The sequence below is a fragment of the Periplaneta americana genome, chromosome 16 (genome assembly GCF_040183065.1).
Source record: "Periplaneta americana isolate PAMFEO1 chromosome 16, P.americana_PAMFEO1_priV1, whole genome shotgun sequence".
In the NCBI taxonomy this organism is placed as follows: domain Eukaryota; kingdom Metazoa; phylum Arthropoda; class Insecta; order Blattodea; family Blattidae; genus Periplaneta; species Periplaneta americana.
The window spans coordinates 182,449,106-182,465,126 of NC_091132.1; the positions used below are offsets into that span (position 1 = coordinate 182,449,106).

Genomic DNA, 16,021 nt, shown 5'->3' on the forward strand with positions numbered 1-16,021 from the left:
ACAACAACAGTTAGGAAAATAAAAGAGCATACAGCATAGTCTACGAAGATAAACTGCATAGAATTCAATATTAATATACTAAAATCTAAACTTGGTGCAAAATCACAAAAATTAAATATTTCAGATCAAAATTAACAGGAAAATCAAATCAAAGGGTGTCTCCGTGTAGTGGGTGATTCAGTAACAGATTGCAAGAACTAAACAACAAATAGAGGATGCCCTACTGAACATTTTGGGATATTATGGAACTTAAGGTCTGTGAACCCACATTAAGGCGATCATGTCAGTTTCGCTGTGAATATCAAGGTCGGCATTGCAGATTGCAAGATCATATCATTGGGCCATATCGTCTGATATGGCTACTTAAATACCCATTTACTTGCGGCTTGTGAAAAGAATTTTACTGAGTAGTTCAATGGAACAAAAACGAGCAGTCGTGGTTTTTGCACAGTTTCCGTTAATACACAAGGGATTTTTAACCATCGAGTTCAGTCAAGCAATAGTACATTATGCAACGAGCCTATAATGGTAGTAATTAAAACGCGAGTATGTTTCTTTATGAAACGAGTGCAAGCGAGTGTCATATTTTTCATACGAGCGTCTTAATTACCATTATAGGCAAGTTTCATACGCCTTTTTATGCTCGACTATATTTATAACTTGAAATTATTCATAACTATTCATGTTATGGTTATGTAAATGAGGACCGGAACTGACCTGAATTGTGAGATGTGCGCAGACGCGAAGGTATTGATTTTTTCCGAGACACGAATGTCATTGACTTTGATATAATCTTAAGGAATAACGTCAACATTAGTCTTGATATAACCTGGAAATAGATTTAGAATTGAAAAACGAGATGACAAATTCAATTTATTTGACTATTATTTACAATTTACGCTAATTATTATAGTAACAGAACATGACCTCTGCGACAGTATTGGATTTTCAGCCTCCGTGACTTTTCGCTAATTGTCTTTCGATTGCATACCCGAGAATAATCGATACTTGCGGTTTGATAATGGTACAATGGTGTTTTCTCATTGGCTGAACAACAGAATTATAATGAATAGGTGTACTTTAATGAGGTGCATTAAAGGGCTACTACCAGATGAATAATTACTACATTTCGGCATGGTCGAGCATAAAAAATATTATGTGTTGACTAGGGAATAATCCAGAGTCTTATTATGTCTTTTACTAAACTACGCAAATATTGCTATTACTCTAACACAATGTTGAAGATATGCTAAATATAATACACAGTAGTATATTATATGCAGTAATGGCTGAAATATTAAATAACTATACACAGTTAAATTTACATATTCATCATCACAGACGTTAATAACATGTATAACAAATGTTTTTGCATGAAAATATATATTTTCATATGATTCCTTGCCTTAATCATCGTACGTGATACGTCCGTTGTGGCATACGGACACGTAGCGAGCAACTTGTAAAGTTAAAAGTCGTCTTCTAACTCTGTAATAAATTGTTCATTTAAGATGTCTCTTTATACTGCAGGAACGGAATTTTTCGGATCAGCATGTGACTGCTATAAAGGAGGAATATGAGGACCAGAGCCTAGATCTTACAACTGAGATAAAATTCGAGAAAGATGCGGAGCCTATTTCGTTGCCTGTGGTGAAACGTGAACCTGAGGTGAGTGCAGCACAAAGAATGCAGTGTGTTCTTCTTCCAGTGTTTATCTTATGTTTTGATTGTAACGGACACCGTCTTTTTTACAACAGTACCTGCAGCATCTTTCAGTCTGTGAGAGTGGCAATAAAATTTCATATATACAGGGTGATTCACGTATGTTGTGCAATACTCTAGGATGTTATTTGTGGAATCATTCTGATGAAAAATGGTCATATGAATATATTTTCATGTATGAAATTTTAAGCATTTAAATTAAGTACAATAGTGGTACTCGGTGTATTATAAATTCATTAAAGGAGATTCACGTTAGTACTCACATAAAAAATTTGTATTAAAGCCAGATTTCAAAGACCCCACACAATGTCTTTAGTCGTCTGGCTGAAGACGTTGAACTCGCTGCCAATGTTAGGGGTGCATTCCCTCATCGTTCAATGTTGTCCACACCCAACTTTGAGGAACACCTAGTCGTCTGGATATGTTATTGCCATTCGTGCGTGGGCCTTTTTCTGTTTTATTGTTGGCAACTGCAAGATCGTATGCCTTTGCAACACAGGGGATTGAAATGTGCGAACTGAAACAATACGTGACAACATTCTGTGATCCGAAAATTCTCTTCGATATTCGTCCACAGAATTACTAGCAATTCCATCACAAAAGCCATAAACATGAATCATATCTGCGTATTCGATATTGTAAAAATGTAACGACATTTTTGTTAACATACAGGCACTGAATCGCAAACAATGACACACTACGACGGAGATCTTGCTGTGTGCCTGCCTTGTGTAAGGGACATTGTGCGAGTTATCTCTCTGCCTTCTGACGTCACAAGACGCTGTGTCGTCTGTAATGTAATGCTCGCAGCACACATGGAAGCATTATTTTCGTAGGAAAGGAAAACCCGAGCACTGAATCCTTACATGAGAAATGATGAAATTATACCGAAAGTAGCTTTGAAAATCAGTGGAATTAAAAGTGATAATGCATTTTTCTTTCACCTGCAAAAATCTATTTCAGTGCATAAGTTAGCCGATTTTGGAGGCACAGCGACGATATGTAACATTATGTCACTGGCAAAAAAAGATTCGGGAAATTCTTTTAGACTAAACATAGTTTTTTCTTCTTCTCGTCAGTAAGATTGAATGATTCAGTGGAGGATGGAATTTGTTAGCAGTTACCTATCCGTGGTAGATTCTGAATTGTTGTCTCCTGTAACATATTTGTGCCTCTTGTTTTACATTCCTGTTATTACTTAGAGCTTAAAAATAATAATAGTTCACTTTTATCTGTAAATGATAACAAATGTAGGGAAAATGTAACTCGCCATCCTACTCCATTATCTCCTGTCTCATAAGTGGTGCTTTTGTTGTATCACCTGTGAAGTTCAGACGAGTCTTTGGACAGTAGACTAAACAACAGAAATATCAAATGATAGCAGTCCACATAAAGCGAAGACCTGCAAACATGCTTATGTTGAAAAGAAATAAGATAATGAAAAGAACCTCTCTGCTTCTGAGTTAAAAGTGTTCCTAGGAGGTCATAATTTTTTTGTACCAAATTGTGGCACTATAATGCAATTTTTTGCGAACCCTTAAATTTTTAATTCCGAAAAAAAAATTGTTGGCCATTTTCGATATGCCCTATTATTTAGCCAAAGAAGATTGTCCTTACGGTGACCATCCAGACAGTAGAACACGTAGACTCTGATTCAGAGAAATACTAGGAAAGAAAGTGATGAAAGAGAGTAAAAGTCTGTAAATTTTAATGGACAAATGCAGTATCTTAAGTAAAAAGAGAAATTCGATCAGATATACAAGAACTATTATAGATGGTGAAGCCATTACTATTTTTATGGGCTTAAGTGAACATAAATCTACATGAATGAAGGAAGTTTCATTGAATTACTTGGCTTCTTACTGTGTAGATGAAGAATTTCTTCAAAAGTCTTAATATGCTTTGTTTGTGACTGGGCAGATGTAGCACTCGGAGTTGCATGGTTGAGTTCTGCATGGAGGAGAGTATTCATATTAAAGGCTTTGGACGACGAAGAACCAATCATATGCCAAAAGGAGGACCTACGACCTATCATTGGAAGTCCTCTCCCTTTGAGACTCCTACACTATTACCTTATTCCACTGCTCTCAAGATGACTACAACACAGTGGTCGAAACGTCAGCCACTAGCACCAGGACAACGCTGTATAAGCGAGGGAATTTCTTCACAGTCCATGTACACCGCCCGCGGAAGCCTATGCCAGCACTTAATCCAGAGTCTTATTATTATTTTTTTTGCAATACAACTCAAATTTTGGGTTTAATCCAACACAATCTTGACAATATGCTACAATATATGCACAATAGTATATTATATACAGGAATGGCTGAAATATGCACGATCATCTTTTTGTATTATTACCGACGTTCATAACATGTCTAAAAATTAGCTTTTCATGAAAAATTTGCATTTGCATATGAATCCTGGCCCTATTCATCATTTCAAGCTGTTGCATGCGGATATATAGAGAGTGCTTGTAACGTTAGAAGTCGTGTTCTAACACCCTGTAATAAATTGCTCTTTTAAGACGTCTCATTGTATCGCAGGAACGGAATTTCTTGGATCATCATGTGACTGCTATAAAGGAAGAATATGTGAACCAGAGCCCTGATCTCTTATCAGGGGTAAAATTTGAGGAAGATCCGTTCGCTGTGGTCAAACGAGAACCAGAGGTGAGTGGAGCACAAGGAATGCACTGTATGTTCTTCTTACAGTTTTATCTTGTGTTTAGTTTGTAACAGTCACTGCCTCTTTTCAAGAGTACTTCCAGTGCCTTTCACTGTATGATGGAGACAAAAACACTTATCACTATTTACTATTACAAGTCATGTCATGTTGCAGAGAACTAATGTTGCACAGTTATCTCGTTTTATGTTTAGGGAAAACACCGAAATTTCATTTGAACCAAGTAAAGGGATAGGTTTGGAAGTAAATCCCGAAAAGAGAAAGTATATCAATATGTCTCGGGATCAGAATATTGTACGAAATGGAAATATAAAAATTGGAGATTTATCCTTCGAAGAGGTTGAAAAATTCAAATATCATGGAGGAATAGTAACAAATATAAATGTTACTCGGGAGGAAATTAAACGCAGAATAACTATGGGAAATGCGTGTTATTATTCGGTTGAGAAACTTTTGTCATCTAATCTGTTGTCAAAAATCTGAAAGTTAGAATTTATAAAACAGTTATATTACCAGTTGTTCTGTATACTTGTGAAACTTGAACTCTGACTTTCAGAGAGGAACAGAGATTAAGGGTTTTTGAGAATGAGGTTCTTAGGAAAATATTTGGAGCTAAAAGGGATGAAGTTAAAGGAGAATGGAGAAAGTTACACAATGTAGAACTGCATGCATTGTATTCTTCACCTGACATAATTAGGAACATTAACCCTTAATTACTATCGTCGGGTCAATAATGACCCAGTCACTTCATTTTCTTAGACATCTTTGCGAGTTTTAATAATTCATTGTTGTGGCTTTCTGTATTCTTCCATGGCGGTGTTCTGCATCAATTAAAGCTTGATTTTCGCCAGAAGAAGTTGTATCTTGCTCAGGAGGAGGAAGCCGGGTCAGCAGTGACCTGACAATAGTAGTTAATGCAACTTTCTTTGCGATAAGTGTTTTTGTATTGTATTTTCTTTTGTGAATAATTGCGCCATGAGTTAGAAGAAAATTACTGCTTGTTAGACGAAGTCTCTGACAATGATTTAAATGATGCAGGAACTATAGTAAGTGATCATGATACACAGATTGAGGAAGAAATTCCAGATGAAGATCCCAGGCAAATATTACAATCCTCAACAGAAAATTCAAGTGAATTAGATTATCAACCAGAGCTATTTGCTGTGCCAGATGGTAAATCATACAAATTAACAGTGGCGTCTCGTGAAGCTGGATTAGTGGCGGCTGGTGAAGTGGATTCATCTGCATTTCTACAACGGGAACCAGCGATAACTACAGGACCAGCTCAAGAACCAGATTCATCTACATTGACAGAACGTGAACTAGAGGTATGTGCAATGGGAGATCGTGAACCAGAGATATTTCAAACATATACAGGAAATGGAGAAATTGTTTATGGAAAAAATAGATACAAATTGTTTACTGCACCTTTACACAGTTTGAGGACCAGACAACATAATATAGCTAGGTTAAAATTGCCTCAACTCAGAGGTGCAGCAAGAGCGATTCATTCTAATGAACCAATTGAATTTTGGAAGTTACTGTTTGATGATAAAATTCTGAATTGGATTGTTACGAATACAAATGCAAAAATAAGAGAACTTTCTGCAAACTATTGTAAAACAGTTTCATTCACTAACCACATGATACTGTGGAACTGAATGGTTTTCTGAGGCTACTGTACTTGAGTGGAGTTTTCAAGTCTGGCAATGAGGACGCAAAGCGTTTGTGGAATGCTGACGGTACTGGCAGAAATATTTTTAGAGCCTCAATGGGTTTAGATCGGTTTCTGTTTCTATTGATTGCAGTATGGTTTGATGATCCCGCACAGAGAGAACTAAGGAAAGAAAATGGGAATAGAACTGCCGCTATTTCAGAAATCTTTGACAGATTTATTGCCGACTGGAAAGCTAACTATACACAATCCGAATTTTTAACTGTTAGATATTGGTTGGATTTCGTGGACAGTGTCTGTTCCGTATGTACAGAAATATGGTTTGAGGATTGTGTGTTTGTGTGATTCTAAAAGGCACTATCTGGTAAATGCTTTCATATACAGTGGCAAATGGAATTTTCCAAATCCAAGAAAGTTGAGTATTCCAACACAAAATGGACTCTCATTAGTCATCCAATACGCACACTCAAACAGAAACATAACTGGTGACAACTGGTTTAGTTCTGTTGAGCTAGTCGACGAACTATTGAAAGTTGGAATCGTAAGAAAGAACAAGCGGGAGATACCCGAGTACATTATACCAACGAAAAAGGATGCAGAAGGAACTAAGAAGATTGTGTTTACCAAGGATAAAACCTTAGTAAGCTATGTACCAAAGAAAGGAAAATTTGTTTGTCTTATTTCTTCAATGCATCACGACAGCAGCATTGCCGAAAATGGAAAGCCAGAAATTATTGAAGATTACAACAGAACTAAAGGAGAGGTAGATTCATTGGACCAAAAGTGTGCAAATACTCTGTTCAGAGAAGAAAGAGAAGATTTATTTTATTTTATTGGGTTATTTTATGACGCTGTATCAACATCTAGATTATTTAGCGTGTGAATGAAATGAAGGTGATAATGCCGGTGAAATGAGTCCGGGATCCAGCACCCAAAGTTACCCAGCATTTGCTCGTATTGGGTTGAGGGAAAACCCCGGAAAAAACCTCAACCAGGTAACTTGCCCCGACCGGGATTCGAACCCGGGCCACCTGGTTTCGCGGACAGACGCGCTGACCGTTACTCCACAGGTGTGGACGAAAGAGAAGATAGCCACTTGCAATTTTCATGGCATTAATGGACATTGTTTCTGTCAATGCCCATGTGCTTTTCAAATCGAAAGACGTACATGTAAACATAAGTAATAGGGATTTCGGTGTAAATTTAGGGAAAGCTTTAGTTAGCCCACATATTCAACGAAGGATGCTTGAATCTAGACTTCCTAGAACATTACGAGCAACCATGAAGAAAATTGTTGGAGAGAAGGATAAACCTGAGTGAAGGGAGGAACCACCTACGAAAAGGAGACGCTGTTATGTTTGCCCATCTTCTGTTGACAACAGGCATTCCACAGTCTGCAGTGAATGCAACAGCACTGTTTGCAAGAAGCATTGCACTGTTAAGATCGTCTGTAATCCTTGCAGTGAAGAGATACATAGCACTGACATCGATGAGTGAAAGTGTCAATGAAGATGAATATTGTTAGTACCTGCTGACACTGGTCATGGATTATTCATATGTCTTTTAGCTCTTCTTTCATGTATTGAGTGATTTTTTTTATTGTAGGAAAGTTTCATATTTGATGTTTAATGGCCAGAAATGAAGCTGATAATTTCGATTTTCTTTCTTTTTCATTCACAGTTTTCGTTATACGAGTATATTAGTTACTTGCAATTTTCTTTAAAGAAATCATATTTTCAACAATTTCCTTGACAACTTTGTTGTTTAATGCTTCAATAACAATAATAATGCATATGTATACTGATTAAATGATTAATTATACGTATTTTGTATGTATTTACAAATCATTGAAAATGTAGGATAAAAATTTGACTAACATTTAAACATGATGTATTAGAGAAGGTAAATTGGATAATTTCAATAAATGTAATGAATACGGTCTTTAAAACCTTCAAAATACTGAGTGCTTTAATAGAACGTTCACAACTTTCCTCAGTCTTGCAATATACAGAAAAATGTTTTTGTGTCAGATTTGACCCGATGATAGTACTTGTGTAGTTAAGGGTTAAATCCAGATGTTTGAGATGGGCAGGACATGTAGCGCATACAGGCGAATCCAGAAATGTATATAGAGTGTTAGTTGGAAGGCCAGAGGGACAAAAAAACTTCGAGGAGTCCGAGACGGAGATGGGAGGATAATATTAAAATGGATTTGTGGGAGGTGGGATATGATGATAGAGACTGGATTAATCTTGGACAGGATATGGACCGATGGCGGGCTTATGTGAGGGCAGCAATGAACCTTCGGATTCCTTACAAGCAATTTGTAAGTAAGTAAGTAATTTAATGTAATCACAATTAAATATTTCTCTTTATGAAAGAAAATGTTTCGCTCATTATATACTTTCCAATACATGTGATGATATTGTATGTTTTCGAATTTCCTAAATAACAAATTAAAAAATAAACATGCATAATTATCACACAATATTCCGCTGGAATAATTCTCTGTCATTAAATTTTGCATTTATATCATAATCTTTAAATAAAGATACATAAATCGTGTTAGTTGAATTTCTGAATGATACGTATCTTGTTTCTCTTCTCTACATTTTTTTTTTTTTTTTTTTTGCATGTTGCTTTTTCACCTTTTATTGCCTGGTTTGTTGACTGAGAAATATTTAATCTAAAATTGAAAATATTTTGTTTAATACAACAATGCATATGTCAATTTATCTGATTTATCTGTATTTTGTAGCAATCATTCCCTCCTAAAACCCTCAAAATTCCCGTCCTACTTGGAAACAGCACCTTCATGTTATATGCGGCAGGGGTTTTAATTACCCCTTCATTGTGCCATGTTCAAAAATGGTCGAAAAAGCTTTTCTATAAGGAAAAGAATTATCCCATGAAAAATCTGCCCCATGAGTTCTCTTCTTTTGGCTAAACTCTGGTAGGGCTAATATGACTTAAACGGAATTCTGTGGCATCTAAAATTGATGCGCTTTTGTTAATGTAAATTGTGCTATCTTTCTGTTTTATTTGCTCTGTTTTTTTAGGAAGAGCAGAGTGACTTGCACAGATTGAATGAGGAGCCAAAGGTGGAAGGAACAGCTGAGGACGAGATTTTCATCGAAAGGTGAGTGTCATGCCCGAGCCTTCACGTAGAGATTTCATTGTGTTTTTAAGTTTTCGTTTACTTGACTGTCCAGAAGCAGTTTCAGAAGAACTGTCTGTCTGAGTCATCCAGCAATAATCAGTCATCACATGCACATCCACTTCCCTTGGTATCTGGTTTCCTTAAGTACTGTTCAAACTTTTCTTTATGTTCGTCACTAAAAGTGCCCTGATTTTCAGAAAAAATAATACAGATGTACAGTCAAGGCATATGACTCGGTAAAGAGAGAAGTTTTATATGGTATTCTTAGTGATTTTGGTATTCTCAAAAAACTGGTTCGATTAATTAAAATGTGTCTCAGTAAAATGTACAGCAGAGTCCGTATAGGTCAGTTTCTGTCAGATGCGTTTCCAATTCACTGTGGGTTAAAGCAAGGATATGCACTATCACCTTCACTTTTTAGCTTTGTTCTATAGAATATTTGCTCCTTAGCAATATAGTAATTTTGTATTTTTGTATCGCACTGGTTGAGTGGAAGAGAAGGCCGAATGACCTTAACTCTGCCAGTTAAAATAAACCATTAATATTATTATTATTATTATTATTATTATTATTATTATTATTATTATAATAACTTAGCAAAGTCATACTTATTGAACAAATAAGTCACTGACTATGAATACCGGCCTTAGAGTCTCAATTTCAGAGAGAAGCAAAGGTTAAGGGTGTTTGAGAATAAGGTGCTTAGGAAAATATTTGGGGCTAAAAGGGATGAAGTTACAGGAGAATGGAGAAAGTTACACAACACAGAACTGCATGTATTGTATTCTTCACCTGACATAATTAGGAACACTAAATGCCGACGTTTGAGATGGGCAGGGCATGTAGAACATATGTGTGTATTCAGAAATGCATATAGAGTGTTAGTTGGAAGGTCGGAGGAGAAAAGACCATCGGGCAGGCCGAGACGTAGATAGGAGGATAATATTAAAATGGATTTGAAGGAGGTGGGATATGTTGATAGAGACTGGATTAATCTTGCTCAAGATAGGGACTGATGGCGGGGTTATGTGAGGGCGGCAATGAACCTTCGGGTTCCTTAAAAGCCAGTAAGTAGGTACATGCATCAAGTGGACATCCACACTCATATTGCAGGTCATGGAAATATTTAACTACCATTTTGAATCCATTGCAAGTATATTTTTGTGAATAGCTCATCACCTTTACAGTCTGTGTGTAACATTAATTTGCCTATTTTATGTATTGTTTTTTTTTCATTTATTTACTTATTTTCTTTGTTTCTTTGTTCGTCAGTGCGTTCATGCATTCTGGTGTGGTTAAGGTCATCAGTTTTTCAGTTTCACTCTACTACAGTTACAACTACAATAATACATACAATGATTGTTTAGCAATGTTGTTTCTCCTGGTTCTGATTTCTTTTCCCTTCCACTGAGTACACCAAGCCCTACCGTCTCACTCAGGACACAGCATGGTTGTGAAGTTATGGTTATGGGATAGCTGCATCCTTCTCTGTAAAAGACTGCATTAAACTGTATGACTACCAGCATTCAGGCTGGGATGTACAAAGTGTTACAGTAAGTAAGGAATTGTTGTTGTAGAGAAACTCACAGTCATATAAATCAGGTAGTTTATGTTATTAATACCTACCTGAGATGCGTCATGTACAATAATAATCAGCGTTAAAAAAGGTGCAATGAATTTAGAAAAATTCTATAAAAGACAGACAACTACGACAGAAACATGATTTACACACTGAAATATTTCTATGTATGCATTTATTTACACTGCAAGTGGGCAAGCACCCGGTGGCAGTGGTATACTCAATATAAACAATACACAATAAAATTGCAATAATACATACCTGTGGAGTAACTGTCAGCGCGTCTGGCCGCGAAACCAGGTGTCCCGGGTACGAATTCCGGTTGGGGCAAGTTACCTGGTTGAGGTTTTTTCCGGAGTTTTCCCTCAATCCAATACGAGCAATTGCTGGGTAACTTTCGGTGCTGGACCCCGGACTCATTTCACTGGCATTATCACCTTCATGTCATTCACGCGCTAAATAACCTCGATGTTGATACAGCGTCGTAAATTAACCCAATAAAATAAAAAAAATAATAAAATTACAATACACAATACAATTATATACTCAGTACAATAAGAATACTCAGTACAATAATTACAATTAACCCAGATTTTCCCACCGTCCTTTTTAAGGACAATTGCAGTGCCTTCGATATTATGTCTTTGTTGGTGTTAGGGACATTTTATAAGTTGTGCGATAATGTTGGTAGTATTTATTAGCTTTAGAAAATATACGTTCCTTGTTTCAGTTTATTTCAACATCATTTAACCGATTTTTGAGAGTAACTAATGTGCTACTGTATTTTTATCACAAAAATTTTTTGGGCTTATCTGGGTTAATAATAAAACATAAAATAACCTAAATTTACAATACAATCTACATATGTATAGGCCCTACGTAAGTTTCAATAGTCTTTCACTTTACTCTCATCTTACTCACTGTAGTGGCCCTATGACATTTCACTGACACTATAGAACACATTTCATTGATGCTATAAATTATCACTAATCGGAACTATTACTGCACTGTTAAACCGTAACTTCACTCACTCACCTCGCTTCACTGATATAATAGTTCAAATAAGACAGATAATTACACGTTTATGCATACTTATAAACTGAACTACATTTAAACTAAACATTTCTAGTCTAAGGCCCTCTTGCACGCTATTTTTAAATAATTTTTCAATTCAAACCAAGGGAGTAACTCGTCAGGCTAAATAAATTAAATGTTAAATGTCACCTTAATTTTAATTTGCACTTTATACACAACTTTGTAAGTCATTCTTGAATCTCCTTAAGGAAGGACAGCCCTCAAAGTCCGCTGCAGGTAGGTCATTCCAGTCATTTATAGTTCTATTTAAAAATGAGAATTTACCTACATCTGTTTTCTGTTTCCTACAGTTAATTTTAAAATCATGATTGTTCCTACCATAGTACGTTGGCTTTTCTAACCGAGCCGTTATGTCTACCCATGCTTTCTGACCTAGATGTGCTCTATACAGTGATGTTATTCTAGTTTTCCTAGGTCTGTTTTCCAAAGTTTCCCATGTAAGCTCTTTTATCGTATCGTTCCCATCTTCTTCGTATCGTTTCCATCTCCATTTGTGATATATAATAATGATTTTATGACTATTTTTTTATAAATGAACAATACTGCTCTTTAAGTTATATTCTTCTAAATGAATATGATATGTACTATACCTGAATTATATTGTGTCACGAAACATTAGAAGAAAGAACCATAAACTGGTACGTAAATACACGCACAAACTGAATAACAAAGAAGTACCGTAAAGTGGGGTGACTTTGAACGCTGAGGTGACTTTGAACAGTAACTTAGCGCCTTTCTAAATTAAATGCTGTACCCAATTGCAAAAAAACTGTTTAATTTGTCAATAAATTAGTTCAGTTTTTTCGTAATTGGGTACAGCATTAATTTAGAAAGGCGCTAAATTACTGTTCTAAGTCACCTCGGCCTTCAAAGTCACCCCACTTTACGGTAATTACTTCGTAAGCCTATATTTCATTCCTTATTAGTTGCAATTGCAATGCGTTCTTATAATGTCGAAAAACATTTCCTTATATTACAAGAGTTGATTTTTCTCACTTGGAGGAATCTTTATTGTGCCATGCTGTAGCTATTCTTATTCGGAATGGTTTCATTAGTTTGTCCAACGTCTTTATTTTCCATTATCAAAAATGAGGCCCACCAATATCTGCATATATATCTCACTCGGAATTCTATAAAATTTGGAAAGCCACTTCGCTTAGACAGTATCACTAATAGTGTAAGGGACAGATCAATCCTAATCAAGTGCTTGAGTGGAGTAACATGGGAAGCTCATAGCAGACACTGAACCAAACATATACTGTATTCATCCAACCAACACACAGTGGGACGGATTGCGTTTCTAGCCGGAACAAAATCAATTTTCACATGTTCTCATTTTTATCCGTTTCCTATCTCAAATTGTTGCTAATGAATCACAGAATGCTTATCTATGAGAAAGAAGCTTTGACACTAAACATACGGACGTCACACAATGATGTTGACGAGGATTCCCCTCCGTAACCAGTTTTATTGCTCAGTAACGCTGAAATAGTGTAAGAAGCAAGCTTGTTTTTTGTGATCAGGGAGTGAAACATTTTGTGATTCTGAAATGGAAAATGAAGAACGAGATTGATAGATAATTATTATATAAATTTTATGTTCATAATAACTTTGAATTTTTAGAAACGGCATGTTAACTTAACGGCGGAAAATGCGGTTTTTTAAAACTATTTATCAAAATAAACGTTGACTTATAATAGCAGAGTCACACAGAGTCACATTTATTTTTATGTCAGAACGTAGGTTTATGTGTGCACTTTAAGACTAACCTAGTTTCATTTGCTCCTACTCACCACTCTGCATGTGGTTAATTTTTTTCAGACTCGGAACTGCTACTGGTGATTTCGTGCCGTGATCTATTTCCAATACTTGCCAATAAACGTGGCGACTTGGATGAACTATATAGATATGTTTTGAACAAATTATGTATTGAAACATGTGATTCTAATAGTGAAAAGTGCATTCCTAATATTTTGACAATTATTCGAAATAATTTTAACAGACGTTGGATGCAGTGTCACAGTAAAAAAGGATTATTTTCTAAAAAACATTGTTCTTGGCAGGTCAGAGGCAACAATAAATATATTTATGAAACTAGAAAACTGGGAATTATTTCTAGATTTCGCTCTCAATTAGGTCTTCTTACTGACAAACCGAAATCTGGTGGCCCTGGGACATCAAATGATGGCATTATAGCACGTTGGTTTTTTTGAAAACCCACAAATTACAGCCAAAATTACGGGCATTAGTAAGACCTCATTCACAGATTTTCTGTAATTTTATGCACCATTTCATGTGGATATTCAATATACAGTATATTGAGGCGTTTGAGAAGTACACCAATGATACAGCCCATTTATATGTACAATAGATATATCCATGGTACTACATGCCATCCAGCGTGCATGAAATACTGATACATGTAGGAAAAATTGCAGAAACTGCGATACTTCCTATTGGGATGTTATCTGAAGATGCTCAAGAGGCAAGACACAAACATTTACAAAAGTACAGGTTAGACCACGCTAGGAAGTGTCCTCGTGAGAAAAACTTAGATGTCCTACACATGTTAGTATCTTCTGATCCCATCATATCCCAGATCAATCGACATCCAAATACAAGAAAATAAAAAATGTAAGTTGAGGTAATTAAACTGCTACAAGTACCAGCAGCGAGTGCCAACAACAGCACTGCTCAACTGCAACCCCAAGATGAGGACGACAGTAGCGCTAGCGGATCCGACACTTCTGGAGATACAACAGACGCTTAAGATTTCTAAACATGAGTCATAAATTTACTACATATATCACTTTTCTCTTCATAGTAGTCTGTAAAAAAATTTCTGTTTACTTTAATTTTTTATTTGCATTAGTTGTACCTATGCAATTTCTATTACTGTACGATTCCTTTTTAATAAATAGGTATTCTATACTAAAATAATAATTCTCATACAAATATTTCATCAAATGTCATAATAATTTACCTACATTTTGTTATTTTCAACGATTCGAAAGGGATTTATCAATATTAGATTTTGTTCCTGCTAGAATCGCAATCCGTCCTACTGTGCAACACTCCGAATCATTCATTCATTCATAGTATTCTGCTGGAGAGCAGGTCTGTCTTTGCAAACCCAGTTTTCTCCATCCTTTGCTATTTCCCGCCTTTCTCATAGTCTCCGCATACAACCCATATGTCTTAATGTCGTCTATTATCAGAAGCTTCAGGTCAGTTTCCTCTCCGGCAACCTTGGGCGCATGTGGCAGTGTCCACTTTTCCTTCCATTTCCAGCTGATACATTGGCTAATGCAGCGATCATTCTATGGAGTGTGTATACCCAGTGCTTCCATGCAAACACGCTCTGGCTTTCTCAATGCTACAATCGTAGATCTCTGGGTGATGCAGGGACGTACCAGCTGTTCACCTAGTCCTAGCAGGAATAGGAGTCTATAATGTTTTGTTTAATTTTCCATTCTGGGTTCTAGAGAGTGCTCACAGAAGTGACGTCATTTACCTTCCACAACAGTCGCACAGACTCCTTCACAAGTTGTGTACTGTCTAATGTTGTCTTGTGTATAGCATCCACCCCTGCTTACAGTCGAGTATTACTATTAAAATGAAATTTTTGTCTCCCTGTCTCTGTGTGATCACAGCAGCACAACAAATTTTTTTTTGTTTCTTGGATTACATATTGTCAGGCAAATCACCATGACCCCAAAAAGAGACGAAAAAACTTCTGTTCCTTTGGCTTTTGTGAACGGTTGGGTATGTCAATTTTTTTTCCTGCAAATGAGGACTACGGTTTGAGCAAAAAGTTCACTGTCATGTTACAGCTTATGAAGATGATGTCACTCGTTACGCTTCTCTCTGTACCATAGCGAACTAACATAACATCTTGGACAGTTGTCATTCCTTGGTTCTTGTCTGTTCTCTGGAGACTCATCTGGTTTCCCTCTTTTGTATACTTACATGTTATGAGTATGATATGTATTTGCATCTGCTGACGTGCAGGCGTTTATACTGTAACGTTTATTTCTACTGGGTGTTCAGTCAAAGTGTGTCATGGCTCGCTGTATGCCGTCACGTGGCTAGTCGATGAGCCTAG

General features: G+C 36.3%; 1 protein-coding gene across 1 annotated transcript; it reads left to right on the forward strand.

Moving 5' to 3' along the window:
• Positions 1 to 1,530: 1,530 nt before the first annotated feature.
• Positions 1,531 to 15,113, forward strand: LOC138692183 (uncharacterized; the record flags this gene model as incomplete). Its single annotated transcript, XM_069815241.1, is given in 4 exon segments — positions 1,531 to 1,668; positions 4,269 to 4,394; positions 9,142 to 9,221; positions 13,738 to 15,113. Coding segments are annotated over 4 exon segments (378 nt in total), but the record flags the coding sequence as incomplete, so codon positions are not given.
• Between the last annotated feature and the right edge of the window lie 908 nt (positions 15,114 to 16,021).